This window comes from Mustela putorius, unplaced genomic scaffold (assembly GCF_011764305.1).
Source record: "Mustela putorius furo isolate JIRA1106 unplaced genomic scaffold, ASM1176430v1.1 tig00000592_pilon_pilon_pilon, whole genome shotgun sequence".
In the NCBI taxonomy this organism is placed as follows: domain Eukaryota; kingdom Metazoa; phylum Chordata; class Mammalia; order Carnivora; family Mustelidae; genus Mustela; species Mustela putorius.
The window spans coordinates 2,056,577-2,074,989 of NW_025421426.1; the positions used below are offsets into that span (position 1 = coordinate 2,056,577).

An 18,413-nucleotide genomic window follows, 5' to 3' on the forward strand; every position below is an offset into this window, starting at 1 on the left:
CAGGAATTACATATGTAATTCAGCCCACAATCGGAGGGGCGAGATGAAGTAAACAAGATTTAATTTTTACCATAAGGCCTTCAGTATCATTTGATTTTTTAAATCCTGTGTGTTATTTTATATAGATTTTTAAAAATTTAAATATCTGTCTAACTGTGACAGGACTGTCTTTATTATTAGACAGTCTTCTCTGTAGGGCAAAATCGTGCAGTAATTTCCAATGACGGAGACTTTGGTATGATTCACACAGCTCTTTTTATGCTCCAAAAACCAAAGGGTCTCCTAACATTTCCACTATGTGGTACTAGTATAAGTAGGTCACAGATCATTTCCCAGGTACCCTCAGTGTCCCTGGGATCAAAAGCAGTCACTGTGCCAGACACTGTGGTAGGCCCCAAGGACACGTAAAGCTGAATAAAGCACAGTTCCCACCTCCATGGAAATCACACTCAACAGAGAGGATCACAGCAGGTCCTCTTGGTGGTAACAGAGTTCCCTACCCAGAATGCACTGGGCAATGAAGAAAATGTGTTCTATTGTCTCTACCAGCGAGGGTAAACTCTACCAGCTCTTCGCTGCACATGAGAGAAAATCCAAGATTATGAAGTCCGAATACGAGAGGAGTTACTCCTGTCACATGAGAGAAACAGATAGTCTAGGGCTCACCTGGTGTTCTGTGGTACTATAGATTGAGTATCTGTGTCCCCACAAAATTCTTATGTTGAAACCCAATGCCCAATGTGACGGTATTAGAAGTGATTCCATCATGAAGGTGGACTGCTCATGAATGGAATCATTGCCTTTATAGAAGAGAATCCAGAGAGCTCCCTCATGCCTTCCACCACATATGGACACACCAAGAAGTGAGCAATCTGAAACGCAGGCGAGGGCCTTCACCAGAATCAGACCATGCTGGCACCCTGATCTTGGACTTACAACTGCCAGAACCACGATACCTGACTGCCTGTTGTGTGAGTCACCTGTCTATGATATTTTGTTACTGTAGCCTGAACCAGATGAGGACACAGGGTGTCAGGGAGCACAGACCAGCCCTCAACATCTTCCTTTACACTTTTATGGGACATATCCTGGTGCTCTGCCATCCTTGACCCATGGTCTTTTCCATACTGTGGGCCATGATGGCTAATGTCCATTTCCTAACCAAAAGAAAAGAAAAAGAAATGAAGGAAATATCACCTTCCCTGATTACACTTGGGCCAGGATTTAGTCATTTGGTCATACCTCACTACATAGGGGTCTTTTCCTTGGGTAGCCTTGTGTTCAGCTAAAAATCAGCTACCCATCACCAAGGACGAAAGGGTATGATTAAGGGGTCAGCACCAACCAGAGAGAATCTGCCACCAGCATGAAAACAAATCACTGTTTTCAATATGACCAGTGCATCCAGGCAGAAGGTGCCCAGAAGACAGGCTACCTTGGGGTGGTCAGGAAGAGTCATGGGGACAAAAAGACATAGAAGAGACTCTGAAGGATCGATTAATGTCTGCCACATGGACCAGGGAAGGAAGGGTATCCGATCAACAGCAGGAGTGTGAGCAAACGTGGTGATGGACTAGACAGGAGAGGGAGTAAGGAAGAGGGTGAATCTAGGTGAATCTGGTGCCTTACACTGAGGCATGGAACTAGAGAAAGAGACCAAGCTCAGGTAGGAAATATAGTTCATTCAATTTTGAACATATTTCAGGAGCCTCTGGCACAATGGTGCAGACTTTTATGTCCTCGAGTATTTAAAACAGGAAGATGTAGTTTGGATACCATAGTTAACCCCTCCTATCCACTCTACGTTTACCGAAGAAATGTGAGTATGGAAGCATTTACCATCTGGGGAAAGCTTCCAAGTAATAACCTACAATTTAATCTGTGGGGATGTGAAGAGGCATGCCCTCACTGGCCCAAGTGAAGGCAGCTTCCAGAACAGGGTCTGATAGGTAGTTTCTTGCACAAAGAGGGAATGACTCCAAAGCTGTTGTGTGAATATTGAAAAAAGATGCTTTGATATATGGTAAGATTTTGAAAACATCTATTACAGACATCTCCATCACAAGAGCGAAAGTTTTAGAAGAGAGAGAAGCCGAGTAAACAAGAAGGAGTCATTAGTACAGAAAACATTAACCCTAACCCAGACAAACAGACACAAGTGATAAGCTGGTGGAAATTTCAGAGAAATAATTTTTAAGATGTTAGCTTACTGTGAAGAACCCGGAACCCTACTATTGCAGAAACCAAGAACAAGGTCTGACGATGGGTTGGGGAGCTAGAAAGTGACCTACTCACTTAGGAAGGACAGAATGACAGAACACATTACTCTGACAAAAATAATAACGGTGATTACTCTCGCAGTGAGAGGGTCTCTCATTTCTCTGATACATTCACGGGCATGTATTCATTTGATACATAAGTTAACGTGATTTCGGTAGAGTAGGAATGACCATCCCCAGATGCTCACTGTTGAAATGACAACAGGCCGAGTGGACAGAAAATAAACAAGGTGACACACATATCCACAATTGTGTTCTTCAGAATTAAATGTCTTTGTTCCATGGAACACACAATATTAAAAAAGGGAGCTCCATGGCCCCATTACTGTGGAAACGCTGACTCAAAGTTACTCAGGTGTCCATATTATAGGCTTTCTTAGATCCTCTGATAAGCTACGGTGGATTATGACTCTCAAGAATGGATGGAAATGTTGCAGTCCCCAAACGTCTTTGACCACAGAACCCTCTTCCTCCTGGAACCCTCCTCTTTCATAGTCTCTGGCATACATTTTGGGAAACACTCTATTAGACAATCAGTTAGAACTGTCCTTCTGGCCCAAAGTAACTGAATCCTGCAAGCTCAGCCGTGTGTGATGATGGAGAAGCCATGATGGAACTTGTCTTGGAGGTGTTAAATTAATTAAACAAGGAGACCATTAGACCATTGTGGCTCTCCTGCCCTGAGAGCCTATGAGAGAAAACCAAATCCTGAACCTATAAATGCCTCAAGGTTATGGTGTCCAAATGCTAAGGACAACCAACCAATCACAGACAACTCGGCTTTAAGCTACAGCCAATCAATAACTGCCTTACTTTGCTTCCTCCTTTTCACTATAAAACTCCTTCCTCAACTCCTCTAGGTAGGGGACTCCTACCACGTCCAGTTTGGTGCTGCACAATTTGAATCAATTTTTGCTCAAGTAAACTCTTAAAATGTTTAATATGCCTCAGCTTATCTTGTAACAGAGATCACCCTTACACACAAGTGAAGCAACCTGTCATATGTGTCTGGAAAGCCAGGATTAGAAAGCAGGTTTCCCAAATCTGGGTCTGGCATATGTCCTACCCCACCATTTGGCTTGGTCTCAAAAACAGTAGACAGTCTACCTTCCACGTAGATGGCCTTCCAGTTGTCACTCGTCTTGAAAAAGTAAAATTATTCATAGAAACAATCAACCTTTTCTGGTTGGGGTGAGCAACTTTGATTTCCTGAATGAAAACAGTGAACTTGCCTTTAACAAGAAGGTCGGAAAGCATATTTAAAGTCACTGGAGTATTAATATTGTTGCAATTACAGTTAATCAATTTCACAGCCATCTTTGACAGCTGTGGTGCTTGAGGGGAACGTCACAGAAGAGGTAAAGAAATGAAAAATGAATTGCTCTGTATGTGCATTATTTATGTATTTATTTTCCAATTTTTTTTTCATGAGCTCCTCCTTAGCTACATTTTCAGTGAGGAAGGCACCAAGTTTTAAAATTCTGCAGTCAATTTCCTGTTTTATAACTTCTAATAGAAATCGGATATGCAAAAAGTATCATTTTTCTTAAAAATTTTTTTAAGATTTTATTTATTTGAGAGAGTGAGAGTGAGAGAGATAGAGAGAGAGAGAGTATAAGCAGGAGAAGGGGCAGAGGGAGAAGCAGGATCGCCGCCGCGCAAGAAGCCCTGGGACTCGATCCCAGGACGCTGAGACCATGACCTGAGCCGAAGGCAGACACTTAAACGACTGAGCCACCCAGGCATCGCAGCATTTTTTTTTTCTTCATAATATCTCGAAGAATGAAATGAAAGAGGCGCTATGGTCTCATAAATGCTACAGTTTTCCTCCAGGAGGATTGTGGCTACCTATGCCACACCAGCTCTGTACGGATCAAATAGCATAATGGACAGCTCCTCATGTCTTTCAGAAATTGCTTTATTTATAGGCAAATCAATTCTGAAATCTGGTCACAGCATGCTACTTATAACCTCCGTATTTTATTATCAAGATTCATAAATTACACAGCATTTAGACAAAAAATGCATATTGCAGAGTTATTCTGGCTTTTTATATGCCCCTAAGAGATTCCTACTAAATGTATCAGATCTGCGAGAGTAAGGAGGATGACGGGCTACAGGAGCTCATCAAGGGTTTGGAGGCTACAGGAGCTCATCAAGGGTTTGGAGGCTACAGGAGCTCATCAAGGGTTTGGAGGCTTAATGTAGATAATTCTTCCATTCTAATGCTTTGAACTTTGGTTAATGATTATTATAGATGAAAGAGACTGTGGCTTACCACGGTCCCCAAAGATTTCCATATTAAATTCCAAAACCAGCAGGTAGAAGTCTGAAGTAGGACAAGTTTGTCCTCAATCTTCCCTTACCTCGGTTCCCATTCAGAGGGGATCGTTACAATCCACTTTGGTTTTACTTTTGAGTCTGTCCTCCCCAAACTGCCCAACCCTGGCTTTTTCTGCCCCCATCACCATCTACCCCATATCCCTCAAACCAAGATTCCTTTACCTGGCTTCAGGTGTCTCAAGTTCAGACTTCTTTTGGTAAGCTAAATAAAAATAGGACACAAAGCCATTTGCATGTACTTTATCTCATCTATTGATAACATGCGTTGCTTTTCAACCCATTGTTTAAAATATGTCTATTATGTATTAGGCAATGATCACTAAATAGTGAACCATGCCTCTCCCCCCGCCCCCTCCACCAAACAAACACCCAAAAAATCTACTCTTGTAGACTTTATTTTATGGTGGTCATTTAGGGAGGATAGTAAGAAACAGCCAAACAAATAAACATGTAGGGATAAGAGATGAAGAGAGAAACAGAGATGGGAAGGTAGGCCAAAGGATTCTATTTTAAACAAGAGATCAAGGAACAGCCTCTCTTAGAGGAGAAATTTGAGCAATGACCGGAACACCACAGGGAAATGAGCTACGTGGATATTTGTGGGGAGAGCATTCCAGAAAAGGAAAACACCACACACACAATGCTCTGAGGAAAGCAAAGAGCCCAGGGTGCCTGCAGCAGAGTAAAGCAGGCTGGGAGGACCGAGCAGACCAGGTGAAACGGGGGACAAGGGGTCAAATCATGTGACCGTGTAGGCCGTTACAAGGACTTGGCTGAGGGTTTTGCATGGAGGACCATGATGTGATATAAGGGTTTGAAATACACTGTGGAGGGCCAGCCATCAGGCAGCCCAATGGCCTGGACCACAGTGGTAGTGAAAGAGGTTGTGAGAATGTTCGGAGCCTCTTCATGTTGACCACAGAGCCAAGACCACTTGCTGACGGACTGGATTTGGGGGGTTCCTATAAACTATTCCTCACTTATCTTTTTTCTCCTCGAAAATATGGAAAGGTCTGTAAACAAAGCACAGCCTATTTCTTTATTTTTCTGTATTCAGTATAGAGGATTGTGAGGAATCAGGGATTTCTGTGCTCGACTTGGAACGCTACCAACACGAGAAAGGACTGATCAACATTAGCGGTCACACACAATGACTAGACAGGACAAGAATATAATGGTTTCTTAGTCCATCGGAGCTGTTGTAATAAATTACCACAGATTGGGTGGCTTATAAACAACAGAAATTTGTTTCTCACAGTTCTGGAGCCTGGGAAGCCCAAGGCAGAGGCACTGGCAAATTCAGTGTCTGGTGAGGCCCCATTTCCTAGTTCACGGACGGCTGTGTCCTCGCGGGGAGGAAGGAAGGAGGGAGTTCCCTGGGCTCTCTCCTATAAGAGCACTAATTCCAGTCATGATGACTCCACCCTCACGCCCTGACCACCTCCCAAAGGCCCCATCTCCCAAATGTCATCCCACTGGGGGGTGGGTTTCAACACATGAATTTTGGGGTGACACAAACATGCCATCCTGTGGTGGCAGATGGTGAACTGTAAAGTTACAGCCTGCTGAGGTTCTCAAGAGAGAGCTGATGCGGAACCACAACTTCTGGCCACCTAGGAGATGAAGCCTTTAGATGACCTTGTTAATTATAATGAGAAGGAAACAAAGAACAATGAAGAAAACAGTCAGTTAGTAGGCAATCTGGTCCCCAGGATTGGATGGACCTGCGAGATAGAGGGAAAGAATGGAGATCAGTTAAGGAACAGAAACCTGGAGAAGGTTCTCCTTTTGTCCCAGAGATAATCCAAATAACCCTGGGGCATTCTGTGCTCCCTTATAAGGCAAGGACTCTCAAGTAAATATGAAGCAAGCCATTCCCATATCATTGTTCACCACCTTATTATTAACAAAGATACTGGGTATATGTGGGATAACTGGGACATAATACACGTGGTCCAAAATGTCTGGACACCAGGAGTTTCAGGTGTTACAGAAATACTGAGACTGGCTCAAGATTATTTGCAAGGGTTCAGTGATATGCTCTCACTGGCTTCCTGGATCACAGCTCCTGTGTAATAGATTTGCAACCCAACAACTCTTGCCTGAGGACAAACACCCTTATCTGAATAGTGGAAATGCGTGGCACAGGGAAGAGAAATGATGGAGGAAATTCTAGACTCCTGAAGAGGTTTCCTTTGGTTCTTCTCCCTTACGTTAATGGTAGTCTCGGAAGGAAGCTGACCTTGGAATATGGAACTTCATTATGAGATAGGGGGGAAAGAGTTCACATGGAACATGTAATTCTTACCTCCCTTCCCTACTTATCTCAGAAGTCTTGCTTACTGCTTTTTTTCCCCTTATGTATGTACAGATGTGCCTATAAAGCATGGCATATGCTTTATTTCTCTAAATTGCAAAGGAATACAGCTTGCCCTACTGCTTTTCATTATTAGATAAACCAAGGTGTCAACAACAGCCCCTTAATAAGAAGTCATAAAGTCACCACCTGTGGAGAATTTGCATAAAAAGGAAAGATTATTCGCTTTCCATCACCTAGCCAAATCTCTGTGCTAAGGAATCTACTGGTTTCACATAAAATGCCCCAGTCCTGACAAAAATCTCATCAAATAAGGATCAGAATCTCGAGACTGAAAACTGAAACAATTAAAATGTTCTGTCCTAAAAGTAAACATAATTCCTCCATAGACAAGAGTAGCGTTTTCCCAAAATGGAAATAACCAGCACCTTGGGGGAAAAAGAAGTTAAACCATGCATTTTTATAAATTTTCGTGAAAAGAGAAAAGACACAGGCTGCCCATTAACAAGGGCCATGAAAAACATCGCCCTGTAGAGAGAAAGACATGGTTAATTTGTAAATCCAAGTATGCCGTGTATTTTCCCTCATTTTCTACTCCCAGAGGATGTATTTTAATACAGTTACTATTTTTAGTGAGGAAAGCTGACGACCATTGTTCAAACTGCAAGACTGAATGAAATTTAGTCATCAAGCTTAAAAAAAATAATGAGTGAAACTTCCTGCTCCTTCACCATTCATCCGTTTTCTAGGTTCTTCCCCTCATGCTCACCCCCCACATTTCAAGAACTAAATGAGGATCTCATCTGTTTCAGGCACTAGATGTGCTCGATACATGGAGACTTAATCTTTACTGTGAGGGGGATTCAATGGTGGAGTTGGGTTTACTACACAAATTGAAAATTCAAAAAGAACATGGTGAATTCTACACTACACATTGGAAAAACAACAACAAATAGTAGGAAATCAGAAGAATAACTTTACAGTGGTCCATTATCTTAAACAATTAACAAATAGTAATTTAGAGATGTTTTGTCTTTGGACAAAGTATTATTTGTACTTCTGGTAAATGACCTAGACAAGTTTTCAGATTCAATGAACTCGGGTTACCTATTTGTGAACAGATCTCTAGAAAGCCACAACAATCAAGTTTTACCTTATGATAACACCTAAAATATGCAGCACGTTCATCAGAAAATTTCTCCAGCCTTTTCGGACCTTTGCTTGAAGCTTTCTTGAATACTAGCCAGCATCGCTGATATATCTGGGAAGAAATACAAAGACAGAGTTCAGCATCACCGAGTCAGATATTACTGGCATTTGCATAGAAATGTTTTCTTTTTGAGGTTTTCACCTGTAAAGTATTCATAATCCATAAGCCTGAGGCTACCATGGGAAAATAAAATTTTAAAACCCCAAACTGTTTCCACAACAGGCATATTATGTCATTCAAGAACTGGAATCCAATCAAAATGAATATTTGAAGGCAAATTTCTTAACATTTCAATAACAGTACCAGTAGCAACATTTCAGAAAATATCCCAGAGACAAAAAGCCCATTTTAGCACAAATAATATAGGCATTCATGGTATATGCTCTTATTTCAAATGCAATTAAATATGGAAACCATGGGCCCAATATATGCTGAAGACTTCATTGTCAGCCCTAGAAAGAGACGGCCTCTACGTGTCATATGACATCCCTCATAACTGAGGCTCGATAGTTGGACCAGACACTAGACTAGCTAAAGACTGATCAACACCAACCAGATTCTCCCTCAGAACACCCCACCCAGATACTCAGATTACCGAGGCACAGGCTGATTTGAGAGGTCAACCCTAGCAGGTTATAAACAAAGGTTGGCAACCATATTGAATCATGTGCCTAATAGTTAGGCAGTGGAACCTGGTACAAAGAACCAGACAACTTCTCCAGGCAGAAGAGACATTCTAGTCCTTTGTAATCTTTCTGTTGCTGACTTCTTCCTGTTTTCTTAGAAATCCTCTGTGTCCCTTGCAACCCATCACCATCAACATCACTCTTAATTGAGTGAGGCTGAATGGAGTTCTGATCCCAGCAACCAAAGCTACCTTGATTGGAATAACCAATACAGACAAAATTAGACACTAAAATATTAATCATACCAAAGAGAAAAAAGTACAAAGAGCTAGTGAGTAAATGAAAAACAATATTCTCCATAAGCAAAATAAAATGAGATGGTTTAACCCAAAATTTAATAAGGATGTGCATTAATGATAATATTCACTGATAGCAGAGATCTGAGTGGCACTCTTATATTCTGCTTATGACCTCTAACGGCCACTTGACAACGAATATGAAGAGAAAAAGAATTTATCCTAAAGAAAAAGCCCAAATGCAGCCCAAAATTGACAGAGGAATTCTGAATTCAAGTGCAGACATGTGGGTAAGTATCCAATCACAATCTCCCTAATCCTTAAATCACCTTCTAAGTACCATCTTTATGTGGCTTTGTATAGTCAACCCATAAATAAATTTTATGCACTATAAAGCTTAAGAACCTCTGAGCTACTAAGAAGAAACAAAAAGTCCACATAAAACATTTGGCCATTCAAACCATACTCAATTTAAAATGCCTTCTACAACTTTATTAGTAACTGGCAGGTGGATGAGGAACTTGTCTGCAATGCTGAACAGATTCTGTTTTTCTCTTTTCACTCAGTAAACTAAACATTCATTAATCATTTTGTTTGGGGTGGTAAAATGAACACGAACTCCACTCCACGTTGAAGTTTTGCTCTGAATACAGGGGTAAGACATATGCCTCATCTTGTTGAATGTATAATTCTATTATTATTATTTAAATAATAATAAATAGAAACTACTAAGGCCTCAATAATGAGGAAGGACCAAGTTAATGACAGTACTTCTATTACACAAGTAAGTATGTGGTACATATATATATAATACAATATAGATGTACGCATCTGTAAGATAATACAGGTAGTCAGTGTGTTTAAAATGTATTAGTACGAATAATATACACAATATACCGAGGAAATTATACTACACCAATAATATGTATGTTAACCTATCTATGGGATACCATAGGTATATCACTTGAAATAAATTTCAGAAGGAATTTCTAATGACATGAGAGAGGTTTTTTTGTTTATTTTTGTTTTGTTTAACAAAAATTGACGCTGTAAACTAAATGAAAGAGAATTATTATTTCTTAAATATCCAGAGGTACCAGTAAAATAGTATAATTAAAATCAATTTTATTGGCTTTCATCTCACATAGTCATTGAACTTACAAGATATATAAAAGCATGGAGATGGAAATAGAAAAATAATTAAACAGAGAAAGGGTAACCTTTCAAACAAATGGCACTAGAATAATTGAATATCTGTAGGTAAAAAACCAAATAAACAAAAAAGCATAACAAACAAACACCTTCACCTAAACTATTCATTTTAAATTCAAAATAGACTTAAATATAAAACAAAACTGTAAGACTTTAGGGAAGAAAAAAAAAAAGACCATGTTTGGGATCATGGTCTGGATAAAGAATTCTTAGACTTCCCGACAAAAGCATAATCCATAAAAGAAAAACTTGCCAAACTGTACCTTCTCAAAACTTAAACTTTTTGTTTTGTGAAAAACCCTATTAAGAGAATGAAAAGACAAGTTACAGACTGGGGAGAAATGATTGCAAACCATGAATCTGACAAAGGATTAGTATCTGGATACATAAAGAACTCCTAATACTCAACATAAAGGGTCAAACAATCCAATGACAAAATGGAAGGAAGAAAAAACCAAACAAACAAAAAAAATGAACACACATTTCACCAAAGAGGATGCACAGATGATGAAGAAGCACAGAAAAAATGTTCAATGTTATTAGCCACCAGGTAAGCGTAAATTAAAACCGCAAGGAAATATTACTACATATCTATCAGATTGGCTGAAAAAAAAAAATACCACCACCAAATGCTAAAAAGGATGCAGAGAAACTGGGTCTCTTACACTTTGCTGGTCAGAATGTAGAATGGTACAGGAACTCTGAAACACAGCTGGGCAGTTTCTTTAAAAACTAAACAAGCAACATATGACCCACAGTTGCTTTCTTAGGTATCTATCCCAGAACATCACACACACACACACACACATAATCTGAACATAAACGTTCACAGCAGCTTGATCTGGATCAGCACAAAACTGGAAACCCTCACATGTTCTTCAGTGGACTAAGGTGGTACATCTGTATCATGGAACACTACTTAGCCACAAAAACAACTGAACCATCAATACTGCAACAGTTTGAGTTTTCAGATAATTATGCTGAGTAGGATAGAGGGGAAAGCCAAACCTAAAAGGATACATACTATATGACTCCATTTATAGCATTCGTGAAATGACAACATTACAGAAATGGAGAACAGATCTGTGATTGTTGGGGGTTAGTGATGGGAAGCGGATATATCGACAAAAGGGGACCAAGACGGATCCTTGCAGCAAGAGAACTATCCTGTGTCTTAACCGTATTAATGTTGATATCTTGGTTATGATGTTGCATTATAGTTTTGAAGACGTTATCAGCACAAAAACTGGGTAAAGGGTACAGGATTTGCATAGTATTTCTTACAACTGAATAAAAATCTACAACTATTTCAAAATAAAATACTTAAAATGTTTACATGGAGAGTTGTAGAGATAATTAAGCAAAATCTTAGAATTACAGCCTAATTTATTAACTGTTAGATACCAGTCCTCCTTCTGTTGCTGTCAGACCACAGTCTAATTAAGCAGTAGACTAAGGAACTTTAAGAAGCCAAGTTGTGAGAGCCACTGATAAAAGTTCAAACATAAACTCATTCTCAGGATAGCGAACCCACCACGAAAATTAAAATTTCCAGTCCTGTGGCTGACACTAAGAAGTCTTACCAACATCTCACTCCATGTCTGAATAATGGAGGAGACAACTTGTCTCCCTGAAAATTTGATCACCACCAGAGGACTGTAATTACAGCGGGAGTAACGGTCACTCTGTTCCCATAAGGAGTGCAGAAAATAGGCTGTCATTCTACTACTGGCCACCCCTTTCTTTTGTGCGTGCTTCAGAAAATGTTTTAGAAATTGAGCATGCTAAAGGTAAGCAAAAATATATCCACTGTAGCAAAACCTTATTTTCACTTTGGAAGATGATTTACATTTCGAATTATGCCTCAACTTTCAGACTCACTCTTGAAGGATACCATTTCTAACTTCCTTTTATACTTGTTCATTTTCTCCACAATCAAACCAGTCTCTTCCTGGCTTATGTCCAAAGGCTGCTGAATGCAAGCTAAAGGCTCCTCAAATTCAGCACGCCCAATAATGCCCACCTCTGATCCATCTGTAGTGGGTTTAGGGGATCTTTTTCATTTTCCGTTTTTCTTCTGTTTTATTAAGTAGTAAGGGCAAAAGTGCAATGTTACAAACAACTACAAAAATACTATTACATAAATTCACACGCACCTACTGGCAGGGAAATCACAGTGGAATAGATTATGTCATGTTGGTTCATCAGAAAAGAAGGAAAAACCAAAATCTGGCTTATGAAAAGGCAGCTCAGGATGTCTGTAACATACAAACACACGGTACAAAAATAATGCAAAAGTTGGGAGCCACCGTGCCATCAAGGCCATTCCTCATTCTGCCAGACATCACGCATCAGTGATTCTCAGCGCTGGTCCAGCATCACTCAAGATAATTGTTAATTATGTAGATTCCTAGAGATTAGCCAAGGTCTACTGACTCAGAACCTCCTGGGGTGGGGCCAGACAAATTTGCTCTTTAACACATTCCCCAGGTGTTTTACTTGTAATTTGCAAACCCGGGCCATAAATATTCATCAAGATGCACAAAACACAGTGCTTCCCACTTGGGACTGCCAACAAAGAGTTCACCAACAAATGCTCCACAAGGAAGGCCTCTGAGATGTGTGCCGTCCCTCAAGAGGACACAGAGGCCTTTGAAGTCAAGCAGCATGAGATGCTGTCATGAGTTAAAGAGAGATAAAGAAGCAGAAATAAATCTGTTGAGCTCCGAGGGTCACGACTTCACCTTTGGACACTCTCTGTCCTAAGAATTCTCAGAGAGCCACTGAGTACCTGAGGATTAAAATCTTACCCTAACTATCTCAGTGCGCTTCCAGGGGAATGAAATAGGACTCCCTGAACATGGTCACGTGGGACTCGCTGGAGTAACAGACGTTGTTAAAAAGATGACAATTTGAGAACAATCCCACTCAAGAGTTTACAGCAGTTTTTTTTTCATCTCCTTAAAATTAATTCATTCAACCATCTCCTTCGTGTTTTATATAATACATCGACTTACCACCTGCAGCACTTTTTAGTTAATGCTTTTCTGTCAATTGATTGAACTAAATTTTTTTTCTATTTAAAAGAGTAAATTTCCATCCCAAGGATAACAGCTAAGTGTAGTTCTCGCTAAATATAAAGAATAGATGATTCTAATGATAAAAATACTCTTAGAAAATTTGACGGTCGAATACATTTCATCTTGAAATAGCTCACCTCCTGCGCATCAAGGTTCTACGATTCCAGGACTAGTGATATTTCAGGCAAGTTATTCTTTTTGTAGAGTGATGGGGGTGGCGTGTCTTGCGCGTCGCGGGATGTTTAGTAGCATCTCGGGCCTTCGCCAACTGAAGGCCAGCAGCGCACTCCTCCTACCCAGCTGACAACCAGAATTATCTCCAGACATTGCCAAGGGTCCCCGGGTGGAACAAGTCAGAACCACTCCTAGAGATGAGTGTACACTGATCGGAGATTGCACGTTTGAAAAATATGAGGCTTTGTGAATATCTTCAAAGTCCTGGATTTGGACAAGTTAATCTGCGTGAGCCACTGCTGAAGCTAAAAAGATAAGCACATCACACAGCTCTGACAATCTGGGTTGTCTGGTGGAGAGACACCAGATTTAGCAGTTACATGACAATTTCCTTCAGTGTGCACCTGCTAGTTATTGGTAGTGGCCTTATTACATCTATTTTCAGCCTTCAATTGTCACCAAACCCTTTATGATTTGTACTGTTTTTTTCCATGGTCTTTCTTGAAAATTGGATACCCTTAATAATTGCTTAGCTCTGGTTTCAAATCACTGACACTTTTACTAGCTGCTTCTACTAATAAAGAACGGTCTGGTAAATACACCGAGACTCTCAGGGCCAACAAAGCAACTGAAACAAGTTAAGAATTTGTTTTGAGTTCCTAATTTTATTAGCAGATCATGACAATGGGTTGAACAACAGAGGCACAAATAAAGCTTCTGGAGAATGTATGGACAGTCATAAAGGTGACAGAAAGCAAATTTTGGTCACAAAATTTCTGTTAATTGGAAATGATAGACACCTCCATGTATACTGAAGGAAAAAATCAGAAAGCCTATGTAAGATGTGACCACTTAGGTCTCGATGGTCCATTACAAGTGTCAACAAACTTTCTGTAAAGGGCCAGAGGGTAAATGTTTCAGTCTTTGATGATCATAGGTCTTTGTGGGAGCTACTGAACTCCACAGTTGTAGCAAATGTAGCCAGAGAGTAAGTAAAAATGAATGGTGTGGTTATCTTCCAATAAAACTTTATTTAAAAAAAAAAAAAAAGCAGGCCATGCTGCAGTTTGCCGGCCTCTGGTCTATGGCCGTATTTCCCAACTGTTGAAGCTCATGGGACCTTTTCATGAAGCTAAAAACCCATTTGTCCCTCAAGAGAATATGAGGAGGGAACCCAGCCCAGGTGAGAATCCCTAAATACTCTCCATCTCCCCACAAGCCCAAATTTTACTTACATAAAATTATATTATTTTTATAATAAATTAAATATTAATTTATTATAAAATTATTAAATCTTATAATAAATTAAATATTTAAATTTATATTAAATTATATTATTCATATGGACATGATGCTTTTTCTACGCCTTCCACCACCCTTCTGAGTCCTGTCCACTGTCTGGGATTTACCCCTTGGCAATCAATTCGGATGCTGTCCCGAAGAGAGCTCTGCCCTGCACCGACACAGCATCCCCTCTTAGCCTTCAGATATAGTTAGCTTTTGATCATTATCTTTTTTTGTGAAGTCAAGGTGCGCTTTGGGAGAAAAGGTAGATTTTCCATTTCGCCAACATCCCTTCTCTCTGATCAGGTGGGCTCTTCTGAAAGCCTTCTCCGCAACTCTCAAGATACACCCTCAGCCACACACTGCTAAATTAACCTCACTGCTCACGGGCTAACAATATTTTTACCTCCTCTCCAAAACAAACCAAATGCTCTTCTCATCCAGGATCTTAATATCAACACGTAGCACGCGCAGAACCTTCCCACTGCAGGGTGCGGAGCCCTTTTTGTGCATTCTCTTCTTTCAGTTAACCCCCACCCCCAGCCCTGGGAAGCAGGTGCCCCACTGTGCCCACTGCATAAGGACAGGGCCTCAGGAAGGTTACTCGCTAAGTATGACTTCAGGGCATGAAGGTGGGGGGGGGGGGGAAGCCAGGATTTCACCTTTGGTTTGCCCTGCTCAGGAGAACAAGCGAACCACTACCCCAGCAGTTTGCCAGAAAAGTTGGACTCCTAGAGAGGCACCCACTTACGCCAAGGGTCGAACCGTCTGTACGAAGTTTATTTTCAAGCTTATCCCAATCTAAAAAGAGACATTTCGCTGTAACCATATGCTCTTTCATCTGGACGACGACTTTATAGCTTAGCTATTTCAGAGTGACATTTGCATTGGTAATGTCTCTGGCACCAAGTGTTCCTCTCCAGTGATGGTTTTTATTTTATTTCTTTTTCCTTTTTAAATTTTTTAAAAAAGATTTTATTTATCTGGCAGAGAGAGAGAGACTGCGAGAGAGGGAACACGAGCAAAAGAAGTGGGAGAGGGAGAAGCAGGCTTCCCGCTGAGCAGGGAGCCCGATGCAGGACTCGATCCCAGGACTCCAGGATCATGATCTGAGCCGAAAGGCAGCTGCTTAACCCATGAGCCACCCAAGCATCCCTCCAGGGATGGTTTTTAATGGAGTATGTCTGCAATTGGGGTCTTAACATCCCAGGCTAGGACTCAAAGGTATCCTAGCAATTTGTATGAAGTGTTTACTTTTAAAAAAAATTTCACAATTTAAAATTTTAAAACATGTTCACAAATTTTAAAAATTAAAAAAATTTTTTTTTTTTTTTAATTTCTCTCTTTAAGTGACAAAGTATTCCGTATCCTTGACCAAAGTCCAGAAACCCAAACAGGGAAAAATATCTCGAACTACATTAGAAGTACCTCCTTTTTTCTTGGCCTTCCTTGCCTTGCTAAACTTCAACCTCTTATTCTCAATTAGTTACGGCTGCTGCTGAGAAACACCCTGACCGGCTCCCCGAGGGCACATGCACTCACGGAGCTGGGGCTGACCCACCCCTTCACCAGGAGTGCCCGCCCCTCGGCTTGGGTGCACGACACACAGTCAGGGACCAGCTGCCCACTACAGTCTCGGGCTCCTCCATCACTTCGAGACGGAGCAAATGCCAGTAGCTAAGGATGGCCCAACGGCCCCAGAGAATAGTGCCCAACGATGCAATCCAAAGACGAGGCAGGAAGGAGCCTAGCAGATAACTCCCACTCTGTCCTGTCTGCCAGGGTCTGCAAAATTCTCTTTCCACACTGTGAGAGCTTTGGCCTGCATGATCTCTGAGACCAAGGGTGGTTATAACTATCTGCTTCTACAAACGACTATCTTTGTGGGATTTCAGAACGTGATAGATGAAGCGTATACAAGGATTTTTTCTGCACCTTGGAATGAGAACTTGTAGGCTGTGACCAAGCCACTTCCTAAAATAATGAGCTGGTTCAGAATTACGTATTTCGTGAAGGCGAAAAAAATGTTAATGAGTAAACAACAGGATCCCATGCCTATCATTTACCTATACCTTTACTTGTAAGGAAAGGAATGCTAATTTGGAGGAGATTGCACAGTGGGTAGCAAGGTACATTTTAAATTCACTGCAAAGAAAAAGACAGCAAGAACAGGATAATTAATCATAAAATAAAACTTGTACAAAGAGGATTAAAAAGCCTTAATAAGCATCCACAGGCGATAAATTAGCTATGTCAGTCCTTGGCTGATGGTGAGGTAAATTAGCACAAACTTTCTAGAGGCAGAATTATGCCTACCCTTTGACCTGGAGATATCACTTCTAGGAACTTCCCCCACCCCCGGGGAATAATTAAGGAAATATGCAAACATATGGGAATAAGGTTCTTCCACATAAAAACTGGAAATACTCTCAACGTTCCACGGGGGCTGGTTTAATTAATTATGGCATGTCTGTAAACTGGAAATTGTTAATATTAAAAATGATATTGTCACATAATATTTATACTATAGAAAATGCCATTAGTAAATTATTAGGTTTAGTAAGTAGGCTATTCCTGCTTTTTAACCTATTTCTACTCCAGTATACTATAGGCATCCCTTTGTTTTTCCTTTTGTTTTATTTCTTTTCAGTGTTCCAGAATTCATCGTTTATGCAGCACACCCAGTGCTCCATGCAATCCGTGCCCTCCTTAATACCCACCACCAGGCTCACCCAACCCCCACTCCCTCTCCTCCAAAACCCTCAGTGTGTTTCTCAGAGTCCACAGTCTCTCATGGTTTGTCTCCCCGTCCGATTTCCCCCAAAGTCCAATATACTTTTATTGCTTAATAAGACTGTGGGCTATATTTGACCCTTCCCCTCTAGCCCTCACTCAGACACACACACACAGACATACACAGACACACAGACACAGACACACACACACACACACACACAGAGACACACACAGACACACACACACACACACACTCATACATGCAATTACCGGGGGAAAAAAATCCATGCTTTTACGGAAAACTGCATTCCTTAGCACATACACTTGTAGGATTACGTGTTTCGGATTCTGTGGGTGCTCTTCTGCATCTAAATTGTGGATACCTCGTAGAAATGCAACATAATTCTAGTCCATGAAGAGGCCAATTCTGTCCCATGAAGCAGAGGTTCAGCTCACCTGCTTCCCCCGCTGGCAACAAGGCAAGGTTTTGCCTCCTTTCCAACATTCATTTTACTTTGCACCTAAATGTGTGGGCTTCCAGGTTCCTCTTCGAACTGCTCATAATACTCTGCTTTGTTCTTTCATTTAACTAATGAGCTAAAGCGGGATGCGTAATGTGTTCATTCTTTGTGATTTTACCAGCTTTGGATAATCATATTTTAGCACAATCCAGCAACCCCAAGTCCCGTGTACTTTCCTTCTAGCTAAGCCGGGAACGTCCTTAGGGCTTCGCTGGGGATGGCCGCACTGACCCCCGTCACTGTCTCCTGAGGTTCAGAGATCCCCTGCTTCCCTCTGGCTGCATTTCAATCCGTTTCCCACAGGGCATCTGGGGTGATCTTTTAAAAACTTAATC

The 18,413-nt window shown here is 40.9% G+C and overlaps 1 protein-coding gene across 3 annotated transcripts in view; it reads right to left on the reverse strand.

The window, feature by feature from the left end:
* DOK5 (docking protein 5) overlaps positions 1–18,413 on the reverse strand; it is a 358,181-nt gene that overhangs the window by 76,467 nt on the left and 263,301 nt on the right. For all 3 annotated transcript variants that reach the window (XM_013060172.2, XM_004759883.3, XM_045082055.1), the window contains one exon: positions 8,093–8,200. In XM_013060172.2, the coding sequence (XP_012915626.1) occupies positions 8,093–8,200 (108 nt within the window). The remainder of the gene's footprint in view (positions 1–8,092; positions 8,201–18,413) is intronic.